The 26,747-nt window shown below is 58.6% G+C and overlaps 1 protein-coding gene across 5 annotated transcripts in view; it reads left to right on the top strand.

The window, feature by feature from the left end:
* The first annotated feature begins 2,255 nt into the window (after positions 1 to 2,255).
* The window catches only part of BAIAP2 (BAR/IMD domain containing adaptor protein 2), a 77,313-nt gene continuing 52,821 nt past the window's right edge, over positions 2,256 to 26,747 (top strand). For 3 of the 5 annotated variants that reach the window (XM_014605276.3, XM_006270636.4, XM_014605277.3), the window contains exons 1-3: positions 2,256 to 2,415; positions 15,787 to 15,862; positions 18,638 to 18,724. In XM_014605276.3, coding sequence (XP_014460762.1) covers positions 2,344 to 2,415; positions 15,787 to 15,862; positions 18,638 to 18,724 — 235 coding nt within the window. In that variant the 5' untranslated portion in view covers positions 2,256 to 2,343. Of the gene's footprint in view, positions 2,416 to 15,786; positions 15,863 to 17,500; positions 17,588 to 18,637; positions 18,725 to 26,747 lie in introns of those variants that run through there. The other 2 variants (XM_059731966.1, XM_019482945.2) reach the window with 2 other exon arrangements.

Raw genomic sequence — 26,747 nt, forward strand, 5'->3', positions numbered from 1 at the left:
ATCTGATCTGGTAAACCCTCCTGGAAATGAGCAGAAGAAGAATCATCGGATGCTCCTGCCTGGGCACTGGCGGGGGGGAAGGGCGGGGGAAAGCCCTTTTCCGTGCTCGAGTTTCCTGGGGATAGAGCATGAAAAGAAGCAGGAGAAGATTTGCGGCGCTGGGAAAGAAAGCGGCTCTGTGACAAGGATGCCGGGGAGCGGAACGAGATGAGAGATGCTCCCGGGGCCCTCCCTGAAGGCCTCTGTTCTTGTGAGAAATTACAAATCCTTTTATCTCCCTCGCCAGAGGAGCAGCTTGTTTGCATGGCTGGGCTGTCACATTGGAAATGAAGGCAAGAACCCCCCACACCCGTGACGTCGCAAAGCACTTACATAACGTGACTAAAAATAAGGTGAGAAAGATGCCTACAGAGGCGCTCTCTTCCCAGCCTCCTCCCGTGAAAGCCTCGGCCTGGCCTGCTCGGCGCGCAGCCAGCAAGGTCCTGAGACCCCCGGAAGGCCCGGCAAGGGAGACGGGCCTGGGCTGGTCCTGAACATGGCACCCCTAGCCCCACAGCCCACGTCCGGACTTGGCCCAGCCCTTTGCACGGTGTGCCTCCTGCCCCAGAGCGCAGGGGCCAGGTGCAAGCAGGGCCCTGGGTGGGGGCGGGGGGCCAGCACCCAGAAGGACCCTGGCGCTGGTCAGAGGAAGGGAGGAGATGCGTGGGGTGCAGGGGGAAGCTCCCGGTCCACTGCCCTCGGGATGGGCCAGGCAGATGTGGGAGGAAGGGGGTGGGTGGGCCATGTCTCTGCTCATGGCAGCGTGCGAGAGGACTGGATGGGAAAGATCAGTGCTGGCCTCTTCCCAAGGCTGTGGAGATGGTGGGGAGGGCACGGCTTTTGAGGACACGAGGGGGAGGCGCTGCTGCGGGGGCAGGTGGACCCCCAGGGCCTTTCAGCCCACGCACAAACCCTGGCCTGGGTGTGAGGGCGTCTTTGCATCTGCCGGGGCCAGACTGGCGTGGGCTGTCCTGTCCACACAGCGAGGCCTTGGAGAGAGACAAGGGCGAGAGGGGCTCGCAAGGGGATGCGCTGTGTGAAGGGAGATATTGGGGGATTCCCGGCCGGGCCGTCAGAGCTCCGGATGTGTGCGGAGGGCCAGCGACACCAGGGAAAGCCCCCTGGATCTGGGGTATTGAATCAAGCTGTGTGGCCCTGCCAGGGGCCGTCCAGTCGCTCTACTCCACCGCTGCGCTCCCAGCCCACCTTGCCCCAGCACCTCCTGCCTGCCCCAGCCCCAGGTCAATGGGCCGGGAGCAGCCCAAGCCGGCTCGTGCTTGCCCCGGCACCCCACGCATCTCCTCCCCTCCTCTGACCCATGCCAGGTGCTCTCCTCCGCCTGTCCTCCACCTCCACCTCCTTCTCCGTGGGGCCAGCCCTGCGCCCTCCGCTCCTCGCCCCCACTTCTCCCACCTGGCCGTGCATCCACCCGCGGGGGGCACAAGCCTGTCTGATGCCCCATCCACCCGCTTCGCCTTTTGTGACCCTTTCTAGACCCCCTTTTGCTCCCGACAGCCAAGCAGCCATCCTTCTTGCCCCGACCCGCAAGCCTCCGAGTCCGGCGGAAGTGTCGCCCGTTCCCTGTGTGACCCTGGGGTCGAGGTGCTCTCTGCCACGGCAAGGTGCTGACCGGGTGGGTAAGTAGGTACGGACAGCCACGCTGCACAGCCCTCCGACGACGGGGCTTGCCCCTTGGGACCCCGCGACGCCCTGCGCCCACGAGCGCCACGCGCGAAATATAAACTGTGTCCTTTCATTTCCTTAGACCTGCCGCCTGGTAGCTCCAGAGGTGCGAGGGGTCGGGCGGGGTGCGTGGCGGGGCGTGCACGGGGCCGAGGGGCGGGAGTGTTGCGGGGCACAGCTCTTATGGCGTGGGGGCTGCGGGGTGTCACGGGGGGCTGGGCACCGGGGGTCAGGGGGATCAGGGCGGCGGGGGGCTGGGGACAGGGTGTGCAGGGCGGGGTCTGCGGCGCTGGCTGTGGCTGTGGGGGGCTGGGGTTGGGCACGAGGGGGCTGGCGGTGCGGAGCCGGGCGGTGCTGTAGGGCCGGGGCCGGGGCCGGGGCCGCGCGCGGCAGCCCCCGCGGAGCCGGATCGGGCTGGGGCTCGGGGCCGCCCCCTGGTTGACTGCGGGCGGGCGGGCGGGCGGAGCCGGGGGCGGGGAGGCGCTGGCGGCCCGGCCGGGGGAGCCCATAAAAGCCGCCGCTCCGGCAGCGCCGCGCCGCACTCGCGCCCGCACCCGCTCCGCTGCGCTCCGCTCCCACCGCCCGCTCCGCTCCGCTCCGCTCCGCTCCCGCCCGCCGCCCATGGTGCTGCCCGCGCCGGCCGGCATGTCGCGCTCGGACGAGGTGCACCGGCTCACGGAGAACGTGTACAAGGTGAGCGCAACAGGTGCCGCCGCGGGGACCCCCCCCACTCACCCACCCCCGGCCGTGGCAGCTCCTCCACGGGGACGGCACCTTCCGTAAGCGCAGGAGCGGCTGGGAGCCGTGCCCCGCGCCCTGCCCTGCCCTGCCCGGGCTCAGCTTTGCGTAGCGACCCCCGGAATCGCCCCTCCGTGGCTTCCAGCGCGGAGCTGGCGGATCGCGCGGGGTCCGGCCGGCTTCTCGGGGGTTGCTCCACTTGGGAGCCGGCTCCGGGGAGGGTGCCGGCTCATGGCCGCCCGGGAGCATCTCCCAGCCCTTCGCCAGCAACAGTTGTAATTGTTCCGAGCAGCGCTGGACCGACCCCCGGCACGGCCCGGCCCGGCACGAGACCCTCCGTGGGCTGGAAGGCTGCCCCCGAGCCGGGCGCGCGGGTGGCATCGCCGGCAGGGGAGGCTCGTTGTGTAGTTGGGAGCCGTGGAGACAGGCTGGGTGTCCCTGTCCCTCCTGCCTCCCCGTCAGATGATGCCGCGCCGATGAATTTGGGATTAAAGAGCATTTGGGCTGGCGGGAGCGCCCGCGCTAGCTGGGTGCCTGCATGTAGTTCGGAGGGCGCTGCCAGATCGCACCAGGGGTCTGCAAGTTGGGGGAGTCTCCGCGATGTTTCTCTTTCTGGGTCTTGCCAGGGAAGAGTTGCTGCCTCCGCCCTTCTTCCCACCAGGGAGAGAGCGGTGGAGTCCCGTGACCGCCCCTGCGAAATGTCTCCCAGCCGGGACGCGGGGTGGGCTGCCGCGCGCTCAGCCCCAGCTCTTGCGCCCTGGCCTGCCTTGCAAACAGCTGGGGACGGCAGTGATTTGTGAGCAAAATGGTGGGAGGGAAACGATTAGGCCCAGGAGCCTCCCAGACCCCGGAGCGAACCTCTTCCTCGCGAGCCGGCGGGGTTCAGGGCCGGTTCTCGCCAAGGCGAGGAACTCGAACCCCCTCCTTGCCTTGGAGGAGCACAGAGCTCGCCTGAGGCTTCCCGGCGATGGGAGAGCAGGCTTATTCGGTGGTGATATGATCGGTGTTGCAGGTGTGCCCCGGACTCCGTTTTGCCGAATTCAAACGCCTATTGCCACTCCTTAGGCCAGGGTCACGCAGGCCCGCGGCGCTTCTACCCATTAGCCCGGCGCCGTTGCCCGTTGCACGGCATGAAAGCGCCCTTGTTCCCCGAGACGGGAGTGCCGTGCTAATCATTTGGCTGGCTTGTATGTGCTTAAGCTGTACAAACAGAGGGACAATAGCTGCTGGGATGAGTCGCCTCGGCCGGCCAGCCTTTAAAATGGGCTGATTGGTACCGGTCAGTCTCCGCGCGGCTTCGGCTGGTGACTCAGTGGCTGTTGTCTTTGAAGCGCCGGGCTAACAGCATGTTTGCCGTGCAGGTAACAATTTCTCCGGGAGCCTGTGCTCAGCCCTGTAATGAACTTCCTGAGAGGCATGTTTGCCGTGGCCACGTGATAGCCTGGCCCTGTTTGCTTTGGCACTTGCAAAACCCAACTTCATTTTAAGTGCGTGTGCGCCCGGGCCAGGAGGGAGATGGCAGGGGAACGGGTTGGCTTTTGAGCACAGCCCAGCGTGGCTTCGGCTACCGATTTCCCCGAGGCGAGGGGGAAAGCGTGAATGTTGGCGTGGCCTCCCTGAGCGCGCCGGCGCTGGGCCCGGGTGGCTCGCCGGCTCCTGTGTTGCGCGAGCAGACGGGCTGGGGCCTGGAAGGAGGCGCTGGGCGGGAGTGCTGTCGTGGGCTGGAAGGCAGCACCTGTCACCTTCCCAGCCTGACCCGGGTGGGTTCATGCCCAGCCCTCTCTGGGCCTGAGAAGAGGCGCGATGCTCCCGGAGGTGCCTCCATGGCGCGCTGACTCTGAGCCTCGAGTTGCCCGGTTTGATACCTGTGTGTGCAATTCAGTGTTTTGCTGCCCATTGTGTTAGCGGACAAAACCCCGTGGCGGGCGTAGGGAAGGGCGAGGCGGGCAGTAGCGCCATGTCTCACCATCCCCAAAGCCAGACTTGGGACCCTGTCCGAGGGTTGAGGACCATTCCAGCTGCTCGGGGGTGAAGGGGGCTCACAGGCGGAGGGAGGGCATGCGGATGCGGGGGTGGGACGAAGGCAGCACGTCAGTCTTGCAGATGGCATTAACTGTTACCTTCCTGGCGAGCAGGGCTCGCTTTGTCCTTTAAGAAGACAAGACCCCTCTCGCCTCGTGGCGACGGGCAGCTGGCAGGGCGTGCCTGGGACCCTCGTGGGAGTCGGACGTTTGTTGGTCCCTCTGAGCAAACTTTTCAAAGAAAGGTGATGGGGGCCACCCCAAAGCCTGCGGGATTGCGGCCGAGCTGCGAGCGAAGCTGGGCGTGCTGCTGAGGAGGAGAGCCATGTGTTGGCGTGGCGGAAGTGACGCCGTTTCCCTGCTGCGCGTTTCTCAGTTCTCATCCCCTAAGCTAGCGCTGCCCCCGGGGTTCGTGTCGCCCGTCCCAGCGAAGCCCCCTTCAAACAAGCAGAAGCCGGCCATCCTCGCTGGGAGCAGAGCGCAAAGCGCAGCTCCAGTCCTGGGGCAGCCGCACGCCGCATCTCGAACAACCCCGTTGTTTCCGGCTGCCTTGCTGAAAGCCCGCTAGCGTTCGCGGGTGGCGTGGGCTCCCTAAAGCTGCCTAAGCGCCAGGGTTTCCTAGGTGAGGGGAAGAGCGTCTCGCAAGCTGATCTCGACTCTTTGCTCAGGCACGGTGGGGCCCCGGGCTCTGCTGGGCTTTCTGCGGCACCCAGAGCGTGGCTTGGGGAGGCTGGGGAGGAGGCCGGCCATCCTGAGCAAATGGAGGAGGGTGGGTCTTTTGCCGTCCCTGCGCAGCGAGCAAACTGCAAACCTCCGTGTCTGGGACGGGGGCAGGACGCCCCTTTCGTGCTCAAAGGGCGAGGGAGAGACAGCTCGGTCCCCACCCCATCCAGCCATCGGTGCCATCTTGCTGCTGGCCCGGCTGGAGCTGGTTGGCGCTGCCACCCTGACGCCTTCCCTCCTCCACTTCGAGGTCCGGAGCCGGCATTCATTTCTCGTGTCAAGCGAGCCCCTGCCCTCTGCCCCGCGCCAAGGCTTTTCCCCTGGCATGCTGATTAGGAAGGCCCTCCTAACGATTTCCCAGAGCCAGTGCTCGCCCTCCCAGTGATTGCACTAATGAGATGGTGGAGGAGCTGTCAGCCTCCCCCTCGCCGATGCTGCCACTACAATCAGCTGCCTACACATGTGTAGTAATTACAGGGAGAGCTGGAGGAAGCTGGCACCTTCCGCCAACGTAATCCCACTTCCCCCGTGCTGATTCATCCGCGCGGACCCCATTGCAACCACACAGCTGCTGCATGGCTGGGAGCGCAGCCCGCTGCAGGGAGAGGGGACACGGGAAAGTTCACACCTGCCCGGTGAAAGGGGCGCGCTCTGCTCCGTCCCGGCTTCACGAAACCAGGGACGAGAAGCACCTGTTCGGTGCCGAGTAGGCGGCAGGGCCGGCGCCAGGGAGTTTGCATTTGGAGAAAGTAAGAAAGATCTACTAGCGACGTGTTTTCTTCCCCTGAAGACGAGGCTGCATCCGGCGGTGATGGATGGCGTTACTGGAAGCCGCAGTCCAGTTTCCATTTAATTTTAAAATGATCTCTTCAGATGGCAGGGCGGTTTTTCTGCGAGGGTTTATGAAAGGATCCACGTCGAAGAAGGGTTCTAAAAAAAAATCTAATTGTCTTGAGTGAATGGAGGCATAATTCCTGATAGTCATTTGCTACACATCAGAAGTAATAAATGTCATTGCTAGCATAACAGCCTATTGCCTCATTATCTCCGAGTCCAGAGGGAAGGGGCGAGATTCTCATTCAAGTGAATCAGAGGGGAAATGGGGGGGAGGGCTGGCCATGCGGGCTGGCGGGGGGGACGCTTCACCCCAGCAGCCGCCCAGCGCCACCTCCTGTGTTTCATGCCTTGTGCTCTCCTCCCTGGCTAAGAGAATTTGCATTGCAAGAAGCAGCAGGCAAATGGAGAAGCTCTCGATGAAAGCCACCTCTGTGCTGCCTGCTAACCACAGGCCTGTGCATTTGCACGCTGGTCAGCACGTGGTACCGAGCTGTGCCGTGGCATCGCCGCGTGGCTAGGATTAGCAAGCTGCCATCGTGCACGGGTCCCGTCGGTTGCATGGCCAGTATCCCAGCATCCGGGGCTGCCCTGTGCCCACATTGTGAGGGGCTGTGGGGCAGCTGGTGAGACGAGGAGCTGCCCCAGGGCACGTGGCGAGCTCTTAGGATTGTGGGAGGAAATAGCCTGGCCCTGCAGGATTCGCTTCCCAACAGCCCCGGGGACGTGGCAGTGGCAGTGGCAGCGTGCTCCTTTGTGCCAGGGCTGGGGGCTGCCGGTTTCCGTGAAGATGGTGTTTCTCATTCATGTCTTGCATAAGTGGCTGCCAGCAGCAGAGGTGTCGGAGACTGTTTTCCGGCCAGAGGAGATGGAGATAGCGGCTTGCGGCTTGGAGCGATGCCGCAGCGGTGAGGGAAGAGGCGTGTGGAGACATGAACCACGCTGATGCTGGCTTGAATACCAGATGGCGTGTGGGCAAGCTGGGCCAGGAGCTTTCGGACGTGCTGTTGGCCTCGCGTCGTGCGGGGACGCAGACGGGGCTGACCTGCATGGGCTGAGACCTGTCACGTGCGGCCTTGCGGATGGGCCAAGGAGCAGAGCCAGGACCTCGCCGGGGAGCTCCGCTCGGTCCCCTGCTCTCCAGTAGGTTTTTGGCAAACCTTAGCAGAGCCTGGGGCTTGCACCGCTGAGGGCAGGGGGCTCTCTCGCCTCAGCCTTGCTCTGTGCTGAATCGCTGCTGCATCCTTGGGGCAGGGAGGCCGCACGTTGATTCGGAGGGCAGGAGGCCGCAATGGGGGCACCCTCGGCACAGGCTTGTGGTTGCCCGTATGGGCTGCAGTCACCTCCTGTAGCTCCCGGCGTGGTGACTGCCTCGTGGGCCGCGCGCAGATGCAACGGGAGAGCTGGGGCTGAGCCGGAGGTCGGCATGCACAAAGGGAAAGCTGAAGGACGCCGGCAGTGCAGGGAATGGCTTTTGCACCTGCTCTTCCCCCTGCCTTTATATCATTACTCCATTGCTGTTGAGTTTTGTCGTGGGGGGTCCTCGGCCTCATTGTATAATGGAAAACTCTCTAAATGAATGGCCTGCGGAAAGGAGGAGGTGGATGATTTGTACCTTCAGAGCATCTCCCATCCCAAAGTGTTTCCGAAATGACCTGTGGTTTCCAAAATGACCTGCAGAAGTGCAGCCACCTCTGGGGCCAAAGCAGCTGCTGGCCATTGCTGCTTGCAGTCCATCGGTTGCTCTGGCTGCGTTAGTCTTCACCATGTTGCGTTGCTGGCCTGCCTCTTTCCCGGACCGTCCATCCACAGTGGTACCAGGCTCTCGTAGAGAAAACCAGCATCCTGCTGTGTGAACAAAGCCGAGGGCCTCAGCGCCGCACGGGGAGAGCTGTGTTCACTGTCCTGCTGCCTCTTCCCGCTGGATGTGCACCACGTGCACGGGAGCGTGCATCTCTTCCCGCTGGATGTGCACCACGTGCATGGGAGCGTGCGTCACCGACGGGCTTCAGGGCAGCCACATTGGACGCTGAGGAGAACGGGCATCTTAGTTTGATCAGATGTAGCTAAAGGTAAAGACTGCCGCGTCTGCCTGATGAAATGCTGCAGGTCAGTGTGAGCGCAGGGCTCGGGGCACAACACCGTGGGTTCAGGGCCGTGGAGCAAATCTGATCTTTCCAGCCAGGGGTGGGCCAGGCAACAGAAATCCCAGATCATCTCTCCAACAGCTACGACTGGGAAGGACTTGACGGCTCATCAAGCCTGGGACAAAACTCCTGCGGTGGCTGTGCGCGTGTGGCCTTTCTTCACCTGGGGCCTGTACTTATGGGTCACCCTTCCAGCAGACATCCCGGCGAGCCCAGATCTTGCTACCAGTCCCCAGGGGTAAATGCTATCGTTGTGGGGCTTGCACCTGCACAGCACCCTTTGCAGTGCCTGGGGTCAGCGCTGGGTGCCCTCCAGCCCCGCTGCGCGTGGAGAAGGACACAGGCCTCCAGTGCACTGACCTTGTGCAATGCTGTGCCCGGCTCCAGATGCCAGGAGGATGACTGTTTGCCCTACCTGGACACCTGGGTTGCTCCCAATTATATAACTCACTCCAGCCACTTGGGTGAGGCAGGGGAAACGGGAGGCGTTATACCAGGGATTAGGTTTAGCAATGAGCACGGTGGAGTTTCTCCTCCAAGAAGAAACTCGGCCCATTGAAACTGCCGCGCGTTGTTGTAACTGCACAGGGTGGGACACGCCGGGGTGGAAACAACAGCCAAGGGTGGCTCCGGTGTTAAATATGAATACTGAGCTAATGGGATGGGATCCTGAGGAAGGAATGGCCATTTAGCAATCGGAAGTCCATACAGCGCAGGTCCGTCTGTAGCCCTGCCGCATCTTGTCAGGGCGGGCTGTGGTTGTCAGCAGATAGATGCACGTGGCTGTAGGGAGCCTAAAATGTCTCCATCAGCCGGGAAAACGCATTTCCTCGCACCAGCGGCGTCCGGCTCACCTTTGCTCGCGCACCCTGTGCTGCCAGCGGGCATTACTGCTCTCGTGCAGCCTGGCGGGGCCGAGGCCAGTGCAGAAGTGACCTGCCCGAGATAGCCCGCCGAGCTGGCATGAGCGGCGCTGCTTGCAGCTCGATGTGCGGGCACCCCGTCCTTGCAGCTGGACGGTGGGAGGCGGCGTGCTCTGCCCGTCCGAAAACGAGCCCTGGCTGTAATGGCTGAAGGACCTGGGTGGAGCGGGCGAGGTCCTGACGTGCTCTGACGCACAGCCGTGCACAACCGTGTTGACCCGTGTAATGCAAAACAGCCTCCTCCTCCTCCCTTGCGTCTGATGCAGGGCACCTGCTCGATCCTGCTCCGAGGTGCCCAGGTCGCAGCGTCCCCCGTGCCCGTGGCCAGGCCTCCAGCGCTCCTTCACCGTCCCCTCGGAGCAGCGTGAAGCGGGGCTTTTACTGCGTGCTCAGCCTTGGGGGCAGGTGGAGCGACCAATGCAGTGGGGTTCAGAGCAAACCTCCTCCCCCATCAGCTGGCAACGCTGTGGAGAGAGACGCACGAGGCTTTTATTTCCTGCCCTTGCATTGAGGGGGCAGGGACGGCTGCCAGTCTCTCTAAGGAGCTGGTGGAGCAGCCCCAGCCTGTGCCGGCTGCCCCAGGAGGGATCCTGTAGCAGCTGAGAGCAAGGAGAGGAGACTTGCTCCGACAGACCCGGGGCCCCGTTTCTCCCCCGCTTTCCCAGCCTGGAGACCTCGTGCTTTGCATTAGTTGGGTTTTTGGCAGCTGAATAAAGCCCTAAGAAGCCCAGCGAGCGCAGAGGCATCCCAGGGGCTCGGGCGGTGCAACGAAACAAAGCCCGTCCGACCTTTCGCTGCCAGGTTTTTGTGTGTTTTCCCAGCTCTGCCCAGGCGGCACGTGGAAGGCCAGCCACTCGTGGGTGGTGCTGACGGAGCACAATTCGAGCAAGAATGCGGCTTGCTTTCATTCCCGGGGTTGTGCCGAACGCTGGCGTTGCTGCGCCCTCCTACGAGCCCGGCTGCGTCTCGCGGGGGGTGGGAGCAGGCTCCAGGGACGCCTGCACACCCTGACTTGCTTCCCTCGACCCATCGGCTGTCCCCTCTTTCGACCCTGCGTGCCAAGGGCCGGGGCTGTGCTCGCATCTTTGCCAGCCCGCTCGCTTCGGCGGGAGTTTCGGGAGTGCTCGTTCGAGAGCCGCTTCCTCCAGCGTTGCGCCACGCGCTCCGCTAAAAATAGCTCAGGAGTTTTGCTGGAGGACTCCAGGGCCACGAAGCCGTGGTTCGAGCACGCTGCGGGCAAGCTGGCCGGGGTTTGTTTCAGAGCCTCTCTCTTTTCCTTTACACACGTGTCTCTTGGATTTCCTTCTGCCCCAGCTACGGGCACGTGCGTGCCGGAGAAGCCCCCCTGCCCTCCCCACGTGGCGTCAAAAGGGGGCCGTGGAAGCGAGAGGAGCTTGCTGGCTTTATATTTGGGGTCCATGTTCCTGCTTCATTGAACACCACCTCCCTAGGACAGCAGGAGCCCCTCCAAAGCCAGCTTTGCCGCCGGCATGCACCCCGTGAGAGGTCTCGCGGCTTGCACTGCGCCGACGAGGCGCTGGCCTGCTTCGTTCTCGTTACGTGGCAATCAGCCCCTTCCTGCCAGGCGTCACCCCTCGCTTTATTTGCCCTGTTAAAATAGCTGTTGTCACTCAGCAGCTCGAAACTCGTCCTTCAAAGTGAAGGAGCGATGTCTGAGGTGGTTATGTAACGTGCTTCAGCCGGGCGCAGCCAGGGCTGAGTCACAGAGCCGGGTCCCTTCTCGGTCTGCAGATGTTTCTCCCGGGAGACGGGCATCCCTGTGCTGCTGGCGCCCACGCCGTTGCACCGACACAGTGGTCCCCGAGGGAGATTTGGGGTCGGCAGCGTTCCCCCAGGAGCCCACGGAGCTGGGTTTTGCCTGCAGCCCCCATAGCTTTGCTTGGAAAGGCGGCTGTCTGCGCCGGTCGACTCGCCGCGGCCCATGGGAAAGGGTCAGCAGGGGGTGTGGGGGGTCTGTGGGCTTTGCTCGCGGGTAGCGCTCTCCATCTCTGGGTCCTGCCTGAATTATTTATCGCTTATAGGTTCCAGGCAGCGAGGACGTTTCCCTTTGATCAGATCTATAACTCTCCTTGTAGACTTTGCTGCACAAAATCGTTTTCGGTATCGATTGGTTTTTATTGCACTTAACCTAGCAAATTTATTTTAAAGCCCTTCCCCGCAGAAATCCTGGCAGCCTTTCTTCTGTGTAAATGTTATGCAGCCTCCAGTTGCCGGGGCCGGGCTGACTAATGGCAGGAGTGCACGGCGCTTCACAGCTGTGTCTGGAGCAAGCGTGGCCGCGCCGGTCGGGTGGAGGATGGGGATGGGACTTGCTGCTGCTTCTAGCCCCTCCTGGACCCCCGCAAGTGCAGCAGGGGCCGCGGGGCGGGCGCCGGAGGGGATGCACCTATTTTGATTTTCTAGGAAGTTGTAGTAACTTCCTGGCAAAACTTCCTGCCAAAATCCACATGCGTCGAATATGGCTCAGGAATCATACGGGGCTGCTCTTTGCCTGGCTGTTAATTAACTTCTCCTAGCTAATTTTCTGTTACAATCCTGGAAGATGAACCACGGAGTAGCTTGTTGCTACGGGTTCATTGTATGCTGTCGGTCCAGGCTTGTTCTCCCATTGCTGCACGCTGTCCTCTACCTGTTGCCACTACTTATTTGGACTCGCCTACCCAGGTCGGCCAACAGCCCGAATCGGTAGTAACGTGCGCTTCGCCCGGTAATCTAACTTCCCCCGTTAGGAGTCCTGCATAACGAAGCTCTTGCCCTGCGAAAGATGACATGCATTCGGTGACGTGAGAGTCAAAGCCCGGAGCGAAGTACTGGCCTACTACACTGCTGGAGGGTGATCGTAAAAAATTAAAATCCTAGAAAATGAAGGTTAAAGGGACCTCCGGAGGTCACATCTAGTGCAACCCCTACTCCAAGCAGGACCAGCCTCCACTATCTCATATGTCTATATATATATATGTATGTATATATATATATATGTATATGATGGTGAAGGGAATTCATGTTGAAACCTTGCAGCAGGATCTCGGTTAGGCCGAGGGTTGGTCCCAGTTGCTTGGGTCTTTTGGCCTCTCTGGACACCTCCTCAGCCCGCTCATAGGTCGAGCTGGTCCCCCTTGCCCGGCTGGCGGGGTTGAGTGCTCGCTGCCCTCCCGGGCTCCGTGCCGGAGCGCAGCCATCGCCGCGAATGCCTCGGAGGATTAAAACGAATTCCTGAGCTAACAGACCCCGAGGTCCGCGCCGCGACCGCAAGAGAGCGTGAAACCGCAGCCTGGCTGCCCCGGCGCAGCTCTCCGAGAGGTCGTTGCTTCTTGGAATTAATCACCTGCTGCTCTGATCTCCCAGCAGGCAGACCCCCGCCGACGCTGTTTGATCAGCGGCGCGGTGGCTGTATCTCCAGCAGCAAATTAAACGGTCACACTCTCAAAAGACCAGGCAGCAGGAACCAAGGCTAAAAATGCCTCAGGCAGAAAATGAGCTTTATAGTGTTTTGGCTAGCTTGAAATGAGGTGACAGATGCTTAATCAGCTTACTCCACATCGGTGTCTGTCTGTCTTGGTCCCCTCCCTGCCGGGAGCGTGCAGCAGTTGGCGGCGCGCTCTAGCAACACGGAGCGAGTGGATGTGAAAGCCGGAGACCCCCCACTTCCCTGGGGGAACGGTCACGTAGTAGGGCTAGGCCAACTTCAAGGAGACACAGGCATTTATTTTGAGTTGGTCTAATAAAAGAGATCAGCTTTACCCCAAGAACCTTGTCTGCAAAGAGCAATTTTCACGTCCACCTGGGAGAAACTTTGCAATCTTTCCATTCGTTGCATCTGTGCCCGAAAGCTTGCAAATAAAGACCTTGTAGACCAGGAGTTGGAGCTCGTGGCAGAGGCGATTTCCTTTATTAGACCAACGAGGTGTTTGCAGAACAAAGATTGTTTCGTCCCACCAGCCTTGCGAGCGGGCCCGGCGGGTGCTGTCTCGGCAAGGTGGAGCGCTCTCCGGGTAAATGCTCCCTTTCCCCCGCCGTGAGCAAGGAGGCTTCTCCCCTTTGCAGCCGGGGCAAAGGTGGGAGACTTCGCTCTCCTTCCCACCCGGCTCAGCTGCTGAACTTGCGTCTGGTCTGTAAGATGCCATAGTTACCGGGAGATTGAATGACTCTCGGCCAAGCCGGGGAGGCCGGTCCATTCACTGCCTGCTCCCAGCTCACAAAGATCCATTCTTTGTTGGGATCTGATTACTTTCTCCCCTACCTCTGCCTAAAGCAAATACATTTATGGGAAGGTGGGGAAAAAATGCTTCCCTTGCAGCGCGTGCCTCTTGGGGGTTGATCTTTCTCATTCCCTCCCTCCTGGCCACGCCGAGTTCACACACAAAAAGGAGCAATATTAGTTGTGCCGGGCCCGGTTTCTGCCTTGTGGCACCTGGCCTGGCTCGGAGCTGGTGCACCGTTGCGTGATCACCGTTTCATCCGTGGTCTCTGGATGGTTTTTGTAATAACCTTTTCCGAGCCCGCTTCTGGTTAGCAGTGACTGATCCAGCCGAGGCGTCTCTTGGCTTAGGGCAGTCCCCCGGCCGCCTCTTGAAGCGGAGGTACCGCGCTGAATCCACTTGTTAGCTTCGCCGCCGGTCTGAGTTCCCCTGGGCTTTGGGAACGGAGAGGCTGACGGCTGCTGCTGAACAAGATGATTTCGGGGCCGGCGTTGGTTTCTGTGCATCTCACCAATGCCCTCGCTCGCTAAAATTTCCCAGAAGAGGATGGGAAGTTCCCGGGAGAGGTCTGAGCACCCGGGGCCCAGGATCTGGGACGCTGCAGTGTTGCACAGCTGCTTCTGCTGACTTGCTGTAGGTAGCCAGCTGGGCCCTGCCAGCACTCGCACAGTAGTGCAAAAAAGGGTGTGAACCTCTCCGAGGAAGAGCGGGCGAGGAGCAGAGACAGATGGATGCTGCAGGGAAAGGCGGTAGGAGCATATTGGCTCAGGAGAAAGCTCAGGCTCCGGTTTTATTTTGGCGCTCTTTAAGTTAATAAAAGTAAATCCCAGGCGGGCGGTAAGTGGATCAGACCCGGCCGGGACGCGCGGCTAGGAGCAGACTGAGAATAGCACCTAATTCCCTGCCTGTCCGAGCGTCTCGTGTTGGTGGGCGCTGACTTGTTTCTCAGTTAGACTCGATGTCAAAACCCGAGCTCTCGAGGAGGCTCTCGTCTCACACATCCAGCCACGGGGCCTGAAGGCAGCGTTACGCAGACATGCCCGAGGGCTGCTGTTAGCTCCAGCTCTTACTCCTCGCGCGAAGCATCGGGGCTGGGCCGACGGCTGGTGGCAGAGCGTGCTCTGAGGTCTGGCTCTCCGGAGCAGTTGCTTTTTGCTGATAAAAGGAAACGAAGGTTCCTCTAATCCCTTCCCTTAATCTGATGAGCTGATTCAGCAGAGGCTGGGTAATGACCAGGGCAACGTACCACGGGAAAGAGAAACCTTCCTTGCTCTTCACAGCAGACCTTCAGCTGCTGTCGCTGCAGACGCTGCCCGTGATTTCTTCCCAGAGGGAAACCACGTTGCTACCGCGGGGGGGTGGCACGTCCATTTAGACCCTGCGCGTCAGCATGGAAGTGTTAAATGCATCTCCCCAAATGCATCTTCCATTACCCTGGAAGCGGAGGATAGGGCAGGATCACCCCTTCACGCTCAAGGCCAAGCGAATCCAGCCACACCCGCAGAGCGCCCCCATAGCACACCTTAGCAAACCCAGGGGTTTTTGGAAAACCATGCCGAGGCCTCCAAAACTATAGTGTGCCACATGCAGAAAGGAGGAGAGGCCAGCCAGCTGGAGGCGTGAAGCATTAGAGCCAAGCTGGGTACGTAAGGATGGACGCAAAATCCACGCAGCTTTCGGTTGTTGGGGTAGGAGCGAAGCGAGACACGCAAAGAGGGGCCGGGGTCCCGGGCTGCATGCGTGCAAGCCTTTCCCTGGCCGTGCAGAGGCAGGTGGCTTTCAGCTCGGTGTCACCACGGGCAAGTTGGCCGGCTCCCGTCTGGGGCACGAGCGTTGTTCCACCCGGGTAGAAACCGCCGTCGCCGGTGCATCCCGCGCCCCTGGGAGCGCGGGGGTTTCTGGCTGCGTTGCTGCCCGTACAGCTTGGCACCGTTGCGAGGACTTGTCTCCTCTCATAGAGGCAGGGTCGGTACCCGAGGGATGAAAATGCCGCATTGATCAGTCTGAGCGTTACTTCTAGTCGGGCTGTTTCTGTCAGCTGAGTACATTCTTACTCAGCTTTTGGAAGGATCCCAGCCCATCCCCGGCTGATCCGATCCTAAATTGTCCTGCGATCCGGTTTCTCCTTGGCTCGCTATCTCCTGCAGAGAGCAAAAGTATTCCTCTGGGCACGTTGCAATGTCGTCGTGATGTCTCGCGTTTATTAAAACAGGTCCGTTGTGTGCACAGCGTTGGGATTGTGTTGTCTATGGAGTGGCGCGTGGGAGGGTGCTCCGCTCGGCATGGCGGCGCGTGTGCATGTTGTGAATCAGTCGCTGTGTGTGCATACACGAGGCGGCCATGGGGAGGTTTCGCCTAATGATGGGGAACCCTCTTCCTTTTAATTGTCTCTCCTCCCAGCCACCTTTGCTAACATCTGTTATGGTTTTTTTTTTTTTTGCTGTTTCCCTGCATCCAGACGATCATGGAACAGTTCAATCCCAGCCTCAGGAACTTCATTTCCATGGGGAAGAACTACGAGAAAGCCTTGGCAAGTAAGTGAAGTTGAGCTGCAAATGCATACCTAGCTGAGAACCGGGGAGCACCAGGCCACGCAGCATCTAGGGGAGCGGCTGGCAACAGCACGGTCCTCGAAGCACGTCACAGGATGCCTGTGCTCGTGGGGGAATCGCTGTGGTGAGGATTTTGGAAGCTAGAGTCAAGTGTCTTATCGCAGCGATGCTCAGTCTCCAGCCCGTGGGCTGGATCTGGCCCGTGGACCCACGTCATCTGGCCCGCAGGGGAGGTGGGGAGGCCGTGGAAGCATTACTTGCTGATCCCCTGATGCCAGATTTCCAGCCCTACGGACCAAATGATGGTGTGTGGTGGCACCGGTGCACGGGGTTTGGCTGGTACATGGGCAGACCAGTGCATGGGGTTGCACACACCTGCCAGCACTGGGCACAGGATCTGGCCCATGGACTGCCCCTGTGCCCGTCCCCTGGCCCGGTTGCACACCACTATCCTCTCATTCTGACATGAGGCACGACGCCTGTCTTGGGCAAATTGCCTTAGGAACCCTGGCACAGAGCCGTCTTCTTGGGAATCACAGAATCATAGAAAACGAGGGTGGAAGGGACGCTGGGAGGTCACATCCAGTCCAACCCCCGCTCCAAGCAGCACCAGCCCCAGCTCCATCATCCCAGACAAGGCTTTGTCCGGCTGAGTTTTAAAAACCTCCAAGGAAGGAGAGTTCACCACCTCTCTGGGTCACCTGCTCCAGTGCTTCACCACCCTCCTTGTGAGAAAGTGTTTCCTAATATCCAACGTAAACCTCCCTTGCTGCAGCTTGAGCCCATTGCTCCTTCTGTCGTCTGCCCCCACTGACACCAGCCCAGCTCCATCCTCTTTGCAGCCCCCCTGCAGGGAGGTGAAGGCTGCTATTCAATCCCCCTCGGTCTTACCTTCTGTAGACTCAATCAGCCCATTTCCCTCAGCCTCTCCTCACCAGTCCTGTCCTCCAGCTCCCAAACATTTTCATTGCCCTCCGCTGGACTCAAAAATAGTCCAAGCATGAGGCGCTCATTCAATTCTAGAGGCCAGTAGGATGTTAAAAATGTTTTTGTGGCATTTTCCCCCAAAGATTATGCGGCCCTTTTTAAATAGTAATAAAACATTTTTTTAATGGAGACTTGATTTTGGCTTTGCTTGGAGGAAGGCAAGGCGCGCCCAGAGTGCTGCAGCTAAAATCCTGGGGAGGTGAAAGCGAAGACATCTGTTCCTCTGGGAAGTAGTGAAGGGCACTGAGCTCTCGGTCACTGGATGGTCCCTTGGCTTTCATTGCTTCGTGATTAAACCATTAAAATCTTGCCTGGCTTCCAGTGCAGCTGGTCTCTGGACCTGCACCCAGCACGTGTTCGGGGGCCGTGCACCGGCCTCTTCCCAGGGCCCCTGTGCTTCTGCCGGCCGTGCAGGATCCCATTTTGCACTGTCTGTTGGAGGTAGCTGGCCGTTTTAGGGAATGAGCTCATCATTTTGAAGAAGCCACATGAAAAAAATCATATAGTCGAGCTGCTCTTAAGTGAATCCATGCTGAGGGATGTGCGGGGTGAGCGAGGTGAGCCTTGCACCTTCGGCAGTCCCTGCGCCTCCTCCCAGTTCAGGGTCCGCGTCCAGCTGCCTCTTGATAAAAGCTGCCTGGATGTGGCGATTCAGGCTCCGTCCTTGAGGCCTGCATCCTCTGGCCGAGATTTCAGACGATGCTTTTGGAGAGCGTGCAGGTAACCAGTGGGATTTGCCAGGCAAGCTCTGCCGCCTCGGGGAAAAAAATACATATAATTGTTCCTGCTCTTCTGGCCTCTTGTGTTTCATCTCCTGGGGGACTGGGACTTAATGGCAGTCTCCAACTGCATTAAACCATGTTAACTAAATCTCAATTCATGAGTTGTGTGGGTTTTTTTCTTATTAATCTCATCTTAATTCTGCCGCTCTGCGTAGGCAGCAGTAAAAATCAAGTTTGCCCTGGGGAGGAAACACACAACACTTTGCAGTCGGGGGCTGGAGGGGGGACTCTGAGTTTCCAAACAGGGGTGCTTTTATTAAAGGCATCCCATCGATGTGGCCCAGAACTGGAGAATCTCTCACTTGAAACGCTGCTGTTTAATCCGTGCATAGATTATTTTGTTTGAAGCATGTGGCCATGGATGCCTAAAGGTCCGGGGGGGGGCCCTGCTTCGAGCTGTGGGTCCTGGCCCCGTGTCCCCCGTTCCCTTTGCAACACCTGCCATCCCACAGCTTCCAGCCCGGCTTTTCTGTTGCTCTGCCCTGGGCCCCCGTGAAGGACAGCTAAAGGAAGCAGCGTAATCGGTACCATGTGCGGGAAGAGACCGCCGCAGAGATGTGCTGGTGCCGAGCCCGAGCTGTACAGCATGTTCTCGTGATTAGAGGAAACCCCCCTGCTTGCCTGATTAAAGTGATCGAGTGTAGACGCAGTGTCCGCAGACCAACCACAAGAACGGGCTGTGATGGAGAGCCACGCTCTTCCGCGACGCGGCCGTGCCTCTGGCAGCCGTGCATTGCAGACACCGGAGCATGTTTGAAAATGCACCCGCTTCAGAGATCACGGTCCTTTTGGGGGGCCAAATAACCCCTTAATCTCATAGCTTTAATGCCTTCTGCCCCCTGCCCCAATAGTCTCTTTACCTAGCCCTAACCGTAAGCCTTTCGGACCCTGCCTGTTTGCTTTGTGGCGTGCTTTGCATGTACTAGACGTTGCATAAATTAGGGTCCCCACAGATAACACCCTCTGCTTTTTCTTTCGATGCTTTCAGGCGTGACCTACGCGGCAAAGGGATACTTCGACGCTCTGGTTAAGATGGGGGAGCTGGCCAGCGAAAGCCAAGGCTCTAAGGAACTGGGTGAGTCGTGCGGCATCTTGCTAAAGGTTCGCAGTGTTTGGGACGGGATCTGAAGGGCGGGGAGGGAAGCGAAGGCCTGCCGTGGCGGGAACGTAGAGCTCACGCTGCCTCCCCGACGGAGAAGGCCTCTGGCAGCAGAAAGTCCCTCGGTATTTCACTGTAATTTAGAAATAAAGATCCACCCTATTCATTGGCCATGTTGAATACGTGGGCGACCCAGTGCTGTTCTTGGAGCGCTCTGGCTTTCTGGAAGGATCGGCTGGCTCTGCTGCAAGAAAAAAGAAAGGAAAAACAGAGGCAGTTTGCCAGGTTGCGTTCAGTCGGCACCCTCCTTTCTCGGGAGCAAGAGAGGTCGGATGATTGTTGCTGCGCTGCTGGGTGGAGAAAGGGGCAACGCGTGGAAAAGCGGCAGAAGCCGCCCCTGACATTGCCTGCGGGCGAGGGGAGAGAAAGCTCCCCAGCGGTGGGGTGCTGAAGAGCGAGGCAGACCTGGGATTGACCCCCTCGCTGGGTAAATGCTTGCACCGATGGAGTAAACCCACCTCCCTTCAATGGGAGCGAGCGATATGGTGGCCTGCCCCCACCTACGCTCTGTTCGCGCCCGCGTCCCCAGCCACCTCGTTGCAAGGCGTCAGTGGTTGTAACGTTAGAGATGAGCGGTCGCGTGTTGCTCCATCTCTGATGAGTGCTCGTGCTGGGAGTCTTCACTCACTACAGGGGGAAAGTGCAGATGCCAGGTCCAGCCCTGTTCTGTCTTCCCGGGAGATGTTCCCTCCTGCCACGTGAGGGGCAGGAGCACGCAGCAATGCAGCCGCCTCGCAAGGGTGTCTTGCTGCCTGCTCGCTACCGCTCTCCTTGGCCTGGCTGATAACCTGGGGACAAACTGTGGCTAAATTCAGCGATCGAGACCCTCCATTTGCCAGCAGATCTAGGGAAGTGGTTCGTCCTCTCTCTTCTGCACCGGTGGGGCCACATCTGGAGTGCTGTGTCCAGCTGTGGGCCCCACTACAGAAAAGATGTGGACACATTGGAGAGAGTGCAGTGGAGGGCAATGCAAATGGTTGTGGGGCTGGGGGACAGGACTGGTGAGGAGAGGCTGAGGGAAATGGGCTGATTGAGCCTGCAGAAGAGAAGACCGAGGGGGATTGAATAGCAGCCTTCACCTCCCTGCCGGGGGCTGCAAAGAGGATGGAGCTGGGCTGGTCTCAGTGGGGGCAGATGACAGAAGGAGCAATGGGCTCAGGCTGCAGCAAGGGAAGTTGAGGTTGGATATTAGGAAAAACTCTCTCATTAGGAGGGTGGTGAAGCACTGGAATAGCCTACCCCAAGAGGTGGGGGTACCTCCATCCTTGGAGGTTTTTAAGACCCAAGCAGACGAAGCCTTGGCTGGGATGATGCAGTTGGGGCTGGTCCTGCTTGGAGCAGGGGTTGGACTAGATGTGACCCCCCGAGGTCCCTTCCCACCCTCATTGTCTGTGATTTGGGAGTGCAGGAAGCTGTTAAAACTCGAATGCTGTCAGTGTGCTGGCACAAAGCTGCTGCAGATGGTTTCCTGGGGCTGGCCGGTGCCTGGGCCTGGCTGGCTCTGCTCTCGTGTCCGTATCCGGGTTAGGGAATGTGAAACGAGGCACCTTGTGCCAATGAATCATGCTTGTTTACAGCCCCTGGTGAGACGAGTTGCCTAGCAGGCCTGACTCAGCCGTGTCAATGCAAAGCTGTCAGAGGAAGGTTGGGCCGCGGAGCCCGTTCCCGCTTGCACCGATAGCCCGTTTTCTAGGGGCTTATATAATAATCGCTGCGGCTGTCACTCCGGGCTGAAATTTCAGCGTGAGCTTGGGCGGGCGGTTTATTGATTGGTTTTTTTGGTGCAGCCGTAAAGGTTTGGGGAAGTGGCTTTGTTTGAATCGGCCGCGCAGCAGCTCGCAGCGTGGGAAACTTCAGTGGCGCCGGCCGGCTGGGCAGACGACCGTGTCGGGCCGCACGGAGCGAGCGGACGGCGCTGTTGGGGCCGGGCCTTTTGCAACCCCACAAATGCTGTGTCGGCGACTCTTGTCCCCTGGCTCCTGTCTGTAAACGCACCGCTGTCTCGTATTAAGGATCCGGCCAGCTCCAATCTTTTGCCCTGTGTCCTCCTTCTCTTCCTGACTGATTCCCCCCAGGTCGTGGGGGTTGGATGGCTGCACGGGGCCACTGCTGCGGTACTCCCCACAATACTCTTGCAGAAGCAGTTCATTACGGACACAGCAGGTCCTAGGTGGCTTCCAAAAAACCTGAATTATTATGATCCAAACTGAAGGCCACGTGTTTAGACTGGTTTTCATGGCGCTCCCTTGCAAATTGCCCTGGTTTGATCTAAGGCAGCAATTCTCAACCCTGGGCTGCCTTGAGATCCTTTCAGGGGTGCCCCCCGTGTTAGCACCGCTGGGCGTGCAAACATGATTCACGGGGTAAACCCGGCGGTTTCAAATAGTGTTAAAAGCATTCTGCCCTGCTTTCGGAGTTGCTTGAAACGGAGTTGCTCTAGTATTTTTCCATAGTCAAAAATCAAGCAATAAGTAAGAGCTGGTATTTTCCAAGGGGCGCTTGACTCTAGTGGGGGTGCCTCGAGTCGAGAGAGCTGGAGAGCCACCGCTCGGAAGTTTTCCCGAGGAAGGATTCGGTGTCGTATGCAACGAGATAATCTGCTCCTGGGTTATACATGACCAAGCTGCTATTGTAGGCGCTGCGTGCTGAGACAGCACAGCTGAAGTTATACAGTACAGGCCTTTCGATGTGAAGGGTTTGTCTGTGGCCACTTCAAACACTGACAGCTTTTTTTTTACTGCGGGGGCCGAGAGACACCAGCGGCTTTGTTCTCACCCCAGAAGTGAAAGTTCGGGTAAGTTTTGCCAATGCGGTCGAGCCATTTGAAAACAAAGCACACGAGAGAAAGGCCTCCTTCCCATTTTACGGGGGCTCTTCTCTTCTCTTCTCTTCTCTTCTCTTCTCTTCTCTTCCCCTTTTGAGCGGGTGCTGGGTTGTGCAAGGCATTGAAATCTGGTTCGTGCTCCTCGGGCTCTGCTGGTAGCAGCTTGTGAGAGAGAGAGGATTGAAGAGAAGCTTCTGGCACGCACGTACTGAGCACACTCCACAATCCCCCGGCATTCATCCGGTGGGCGGCTTGCATATTCCCACTGCATGTTGCAATAATGCACTTTTAATTGTTCGGCGACTCAGCTCAGCATTGAACAGGGAAAAAGCCGAAGCGATGTACCTGACAGCGTGGTGCCCAACGCCTGTTCTTCGGGCTTTTTGTGCTGGGGAGGAGACTGCTTTCCGGTGCTTGCACTGTTTACGAGCCGTGCGGAAGTGCGGGAGAACCGATACCGGCCACGTACATAAATGCCTTCCTCACCTGACTCATAAACCCAGACTTGAGTGAGGAAACACTTTTAAATTGGTTTCCCCGGCACCATCTCTGCTCACTGGAGGTAAATGAAGGTATTAGTTTTCCTGGGAAGATCTTGAACTTATCAGTCCTCTTAACAAGGCACAATTCACCAGCTGATCGTGCATGAAACAAGAGCTGTCCCCCCTCCCCCTTCCCATCTAGGTTACTCCTTTCAGCACTGGGAGCTTTAACGAGCACTGGCTGCTCATAAATTACCATCTTGCATTAATGCAGCAAATCTAGGCTGATCCTTCTCTTTTGTGACTGCCAGGAGATGTCTTCCTCCTCTCCTGGCAGCAGAGGTGCTCTGAGATGTACGCAGCCACTTTCTCGTGGTTTTGTAAGTTTTTTGGAGCTTTGCGTGTTGTCCGATGCCAACCCTGGCACGGCAGCATGCCGGACTCCTGTGTCTAGCACCCAGCTGGCCTCCTCGCCCCATCCCTGCCCGAAAGGTTATGCCAATGCTATTTAAAGAGAGCACACCATCAAGTGAATCTGAAAGACAGACTCAGCAGCCAAGTCTCGACACCTTTCTAGAAGTGAATACATGATATTTTGACAGCAAAATCTGTGTGCTACAATGCAGGGGCCTTGTAGTCGCTGCAGTGCCTGCAGCTAGCATAGATGCACCCGAGCTGGCCTGGGTACCGCTGCTGCGCTGGAGCTCGTCCCTGGATGCCGAACCCACCCGAGGTGTCCCGCTCGGGCTGCTGCCCCCACCCACCCAAGTTTAATTCCCTGCTTGCTGGTTACTTTGGCTCTTGAATAAATTCTCCATCAGTTTTTAGGCAAATGTGTAGTGAAGGAAACAGAGAAATACTGAAGCACCGGGGCTGCGAACAATCGTGCGGTTCTGAGACGTACCTGGCCGGTTGAGTGATCCAGGCACCCGACGAGGGATTCGGTGCAGCCGTGAGTCCACGCTCCAGCCGGGGTAGACCAACACCTGGTCGTGGGTAAAGGGGAATGGAAGTGACCTCAATTTTCTGGCTGTTCAGATACAGGCACCAGCAGAGCTCAGGATCCTTTTGCTCCAGAAGAGACCTTCATTGGTTTCAGGTTGCTCGGCGCAGGGGAAACGATGCCGGGCTTGCTCTTTTTGACACTCGGAGAACTTGAAAAAAGCTTTGCTGCTGCCTTCAATATGGTGGGAGCCAATTCCCACCGTCCCTCGTCGGATGTTACTTCTGGGACTAGGAAAGCTGGTTGCGAGTCCTCGGGGGTTACCAGAAGCCTTTTCTCCAACCTGACTGGCAACACGTGGCATTCAATAGATATTACGCTTTCTTCAGTGATTTCTCCTAGAGGTAGGTCACGGCTGCTTTGTGTTTCCACTAGCAGCATAGGCATGTTTTGCTTCTGAACCGTCACTAAATCTGGAGTTGCAGAGGCCGGGGGTTGCCTTGGGCTTGTACGTGGGCTGAGAACAGCAACACGCAGTAACCAGTGCATAAAGGATCCTTTAGTGACCTACTAGGTCCCAGAAGTGCTTGGGTTTTCCTTGACCCTGCAGACGAGGGTGCGGCCGTCGGGACTCGGTGCGCTGAGCAGACGTGGCTCTGGACAGGGCGTTCTGTGAAGCTTGCAAATGCTGTGTGGACCGGGTACAACCCTGACTGTATGGGAGCTGCCGGCCCAAGTTACCCTCCAGTCCCGGCCCTTGCTCATGAGACATGTTGGCGCAACATCATGGACTGTATGCTGAGGAAAGGCAGGTAAAAGGATGGTGCTTATAACTCGAGGATCTGCCTCGAAACCATTAATGATCAACTGACCCTGCATCACGTAGCAGCTTTGTTGGTGCTTCCTACTTGGGTGGCTGCGGTTCGGTGCGGCGGGTGAAAGCTGCTCTTTGCGGTAGACCACCTGGTTCCTCTGAGCATGCACATTCGTCCCTGGAGGGTCAGGGCACCTTGCAACAGCTTGGAGCGGCCATGTGTGCTGGTGCGTGCTAATCGCAGGAGCGTCTGAAAGACGCTGCGTCCGTGGATTTACTGGCCCACGTGTCCAACAGGAGGAAGGAGAGAAGGGAACGGCATGTTACGGCATTCAAGATCCTTCTCCGAGAGGTGCAGCTGTGGAGTCTAGCAGGCGCGCTGGCGTAGGGCGGGTGCAATCCAGCCCGCGGTGGGACTGGGGACTGGCTGTCTTGACATTTCTGGGAACTGAATCACTGTACCAAGGTGTGGCTTTCAAATGCTTTCCCTGTTTCTGCTTGCTTGCCTGGGCTGGCCCCTTTCCAAGGTTGGTTACTGAGGCAGAAGAGCTGGACCTGTGCATGCGGTAGTAACTCCATCTAGAGCCTTGCTTTGCTGGCAGGTTTCCAGTTCAGTCTCCAGGACACTGTGTGTTGGTTTCAGGGCCGCTGGTAGATTGAGTGTGGTGGGTTTTGAACACTCAGCCTTGGTTTTAGTTCTGGAGATGTCTTTGGGTTGCACCTCCCAAGGACTTCCAGCAGCTTTCAAAAGCTCAGCAGTGTCCCAGGCACCTAATGCTGTTGCTGTCAGTGGGGAGCTAGGCACCTCCGCGTCACCAGCAATCCCAACATTTTACTCTCTTCCATGGGTTAACGTGCACTGCATTTAGATGCGTGGTGTAAAGCAGGCCCTGGCAAAGCCACCAGACAAAAACTTCCTTACACAATTGCTAAGTGGCACTTCAAGCAACCTTCCTCTAGTCTCTTGGTGCTGCTGGGCTGTGTTGCACGTGACTCTGTGAGCCGCACAGATGTGGATTGGCTTAGTGCTAGCTTGCAGTCGCGCCTTCAGCTTGGGCAGCACATCTGTGTGGAGTGGCCGCGCCGCAGTGGAAGAGGAGCTGTGTTGCGCGGATTGGAGATAATCCTGCCCTGGAGTGGCGTAACTTTGAGCCACATAACAAGTGCTTTAAGCCACTTAAAGGTGTTAATGTGCAGGCAATCCGGGGTTAGGAGCTCCAGGAGCTGCCCAAAATGACTGTGTATCAAGGCCCTAAGCCTCGACGTTCAGCGCCCCGGTGCCGCTTCGGTACAGAAACCCCCTGCAGAACGGAGAAGAGGAGTTTGGTTTCCTATTCTCTAGGGCCGGAGAGCAGGGAAGGTGGTTGGTGCAGGACCGGTGCTTTGACAGAGGAAGGAGCGGACAGTGATTCATCTCTCATTGTTAAGCTGAAACTACCTTCTGATGGAGAGTGATTTCCTTCGGGGATTTGCCTCTGATCTACATTTTGCCTGATAAAATCATAACCCATGCCACGCTGGCTGGCACGGAAGCCATCTGTTACAGAGTGGCTTGAGATGTAAGTGGCAGGGGCTGGACTCGGAGAATTAAACCATCCTTGTAAGGCTTGATTTCAACTAGGCTCGTTAGACTTCCAGATGGCTGCATGATAACCATCTCCATGGAGAGGCAGCGTCCTGCCCAGCTGCTGCTCTGCGCCGCCCAGGGTCTGCAGTCTCATCTGGAGGATGAAACCCTGGCACAGGTCCACGGCACATCAGCTGGGGAGAATCCCATCCCAGGACCAGAAAGCCGGCCGTCTGCCTCATAATGTGGGATGTCAGACCGCGCGCCCTGCCTTGAGGAGCCAGCCACGGAGAGTAAAGGGCGGGGAGGGGAGCAGGATTTCGGCCGTGGGCGAGGTCGCGTTCCTCTTTGACTGCAGAGCAAGTCTTGGACGTGCCCGTGGCTTTGGCCGAGGCAGGAAGTTTGCAGCGCTGTGCTGAATCCTCTTCTGGGAGGGATTAATATGCCTCTTAATTGGATTTGCAGTTGTCTCAGGTAGAGGCTTACTGTGGCAGCAGAGGTGCGGCTATAAACATTGCGCACATTAAAGGTCGCGGCCTGGCTCCGGGAGACGATACGAGAATGGGCACGCGAGGGGCAAGGGGCACTGCTTACTGCACCGAGGAGGTATACGCTGCTTGGGCAGCTCGATGCCTCCGTTTGCTTTCCCCTTACAGAGATGCAAAGGAAAACTCCAGCTGAATTTCCAGGAATATTTTCTCCTGGCCGGGCCCCTGGGACTGCCGAATTGCACCTCTGGGCAGGGGTGCTGTGGTCCGTGGGGTTGCCTCCCAGGGGGCAGGGGAAGCCCCGTGCCTCGAGCCGCCCAGATTGGACTGGATAAAAACACCCAGGCGATCATCTTTGCTCTGTCAGGAGAGGAGGCTCCTGGGGTCTGTGCCTCTCCCCTTCGTGACCACGCTGGAAGGTTTAAACCATCGGTAAAACCAATGGTCCTGGACCCCCGGGAAGAGTCCCTTGGGAAGTTTAATCTCAGGTTTGTCAGATTAGCCGTGTCCTTTAGAGGACTGTCAGGGATGGAGCTGGGCGAGCGGCCTGCCTTTTGCTACCGTCTCTTCCCACTGCAGCCACTTCATCTTTCCAAGCTTGATTGAGATGGAGGGGCTGGGACATGGGGGAGGCTCCAAGCGGCAGCTCTTAGGCCTTGCTTAGGTCTTGGTGTAGGAGCAGATGCGATGCCAACCCCTGCCAGCCTGTGCCTCGCCTCTGGGTGCCCTGCGGATGGCTGTGGGTTCTTGCTCCCTGGTCTTGCCATTGATGACCGTATGAAATCGGCTGCCGCCACCTTGGTGGGACCGCGTGGGATGAA

The sequence above is a fragment of the Alligator mississippiensis genome, chromosome 8 (genome assembly GCF_030867095.1).
Source record: "Alligator mississippiensis isolate rAllMis1 chromosome 8, rAllMis1, whole genome shotgun sequence".
In the NCBI taxonomy this organism is placed as follows: domain Eukaryota; kingdom Metazoa; phylum Chordata; order Crocodylia; family Alligatoridae; genus Alligator; species Alligator mississippiensis.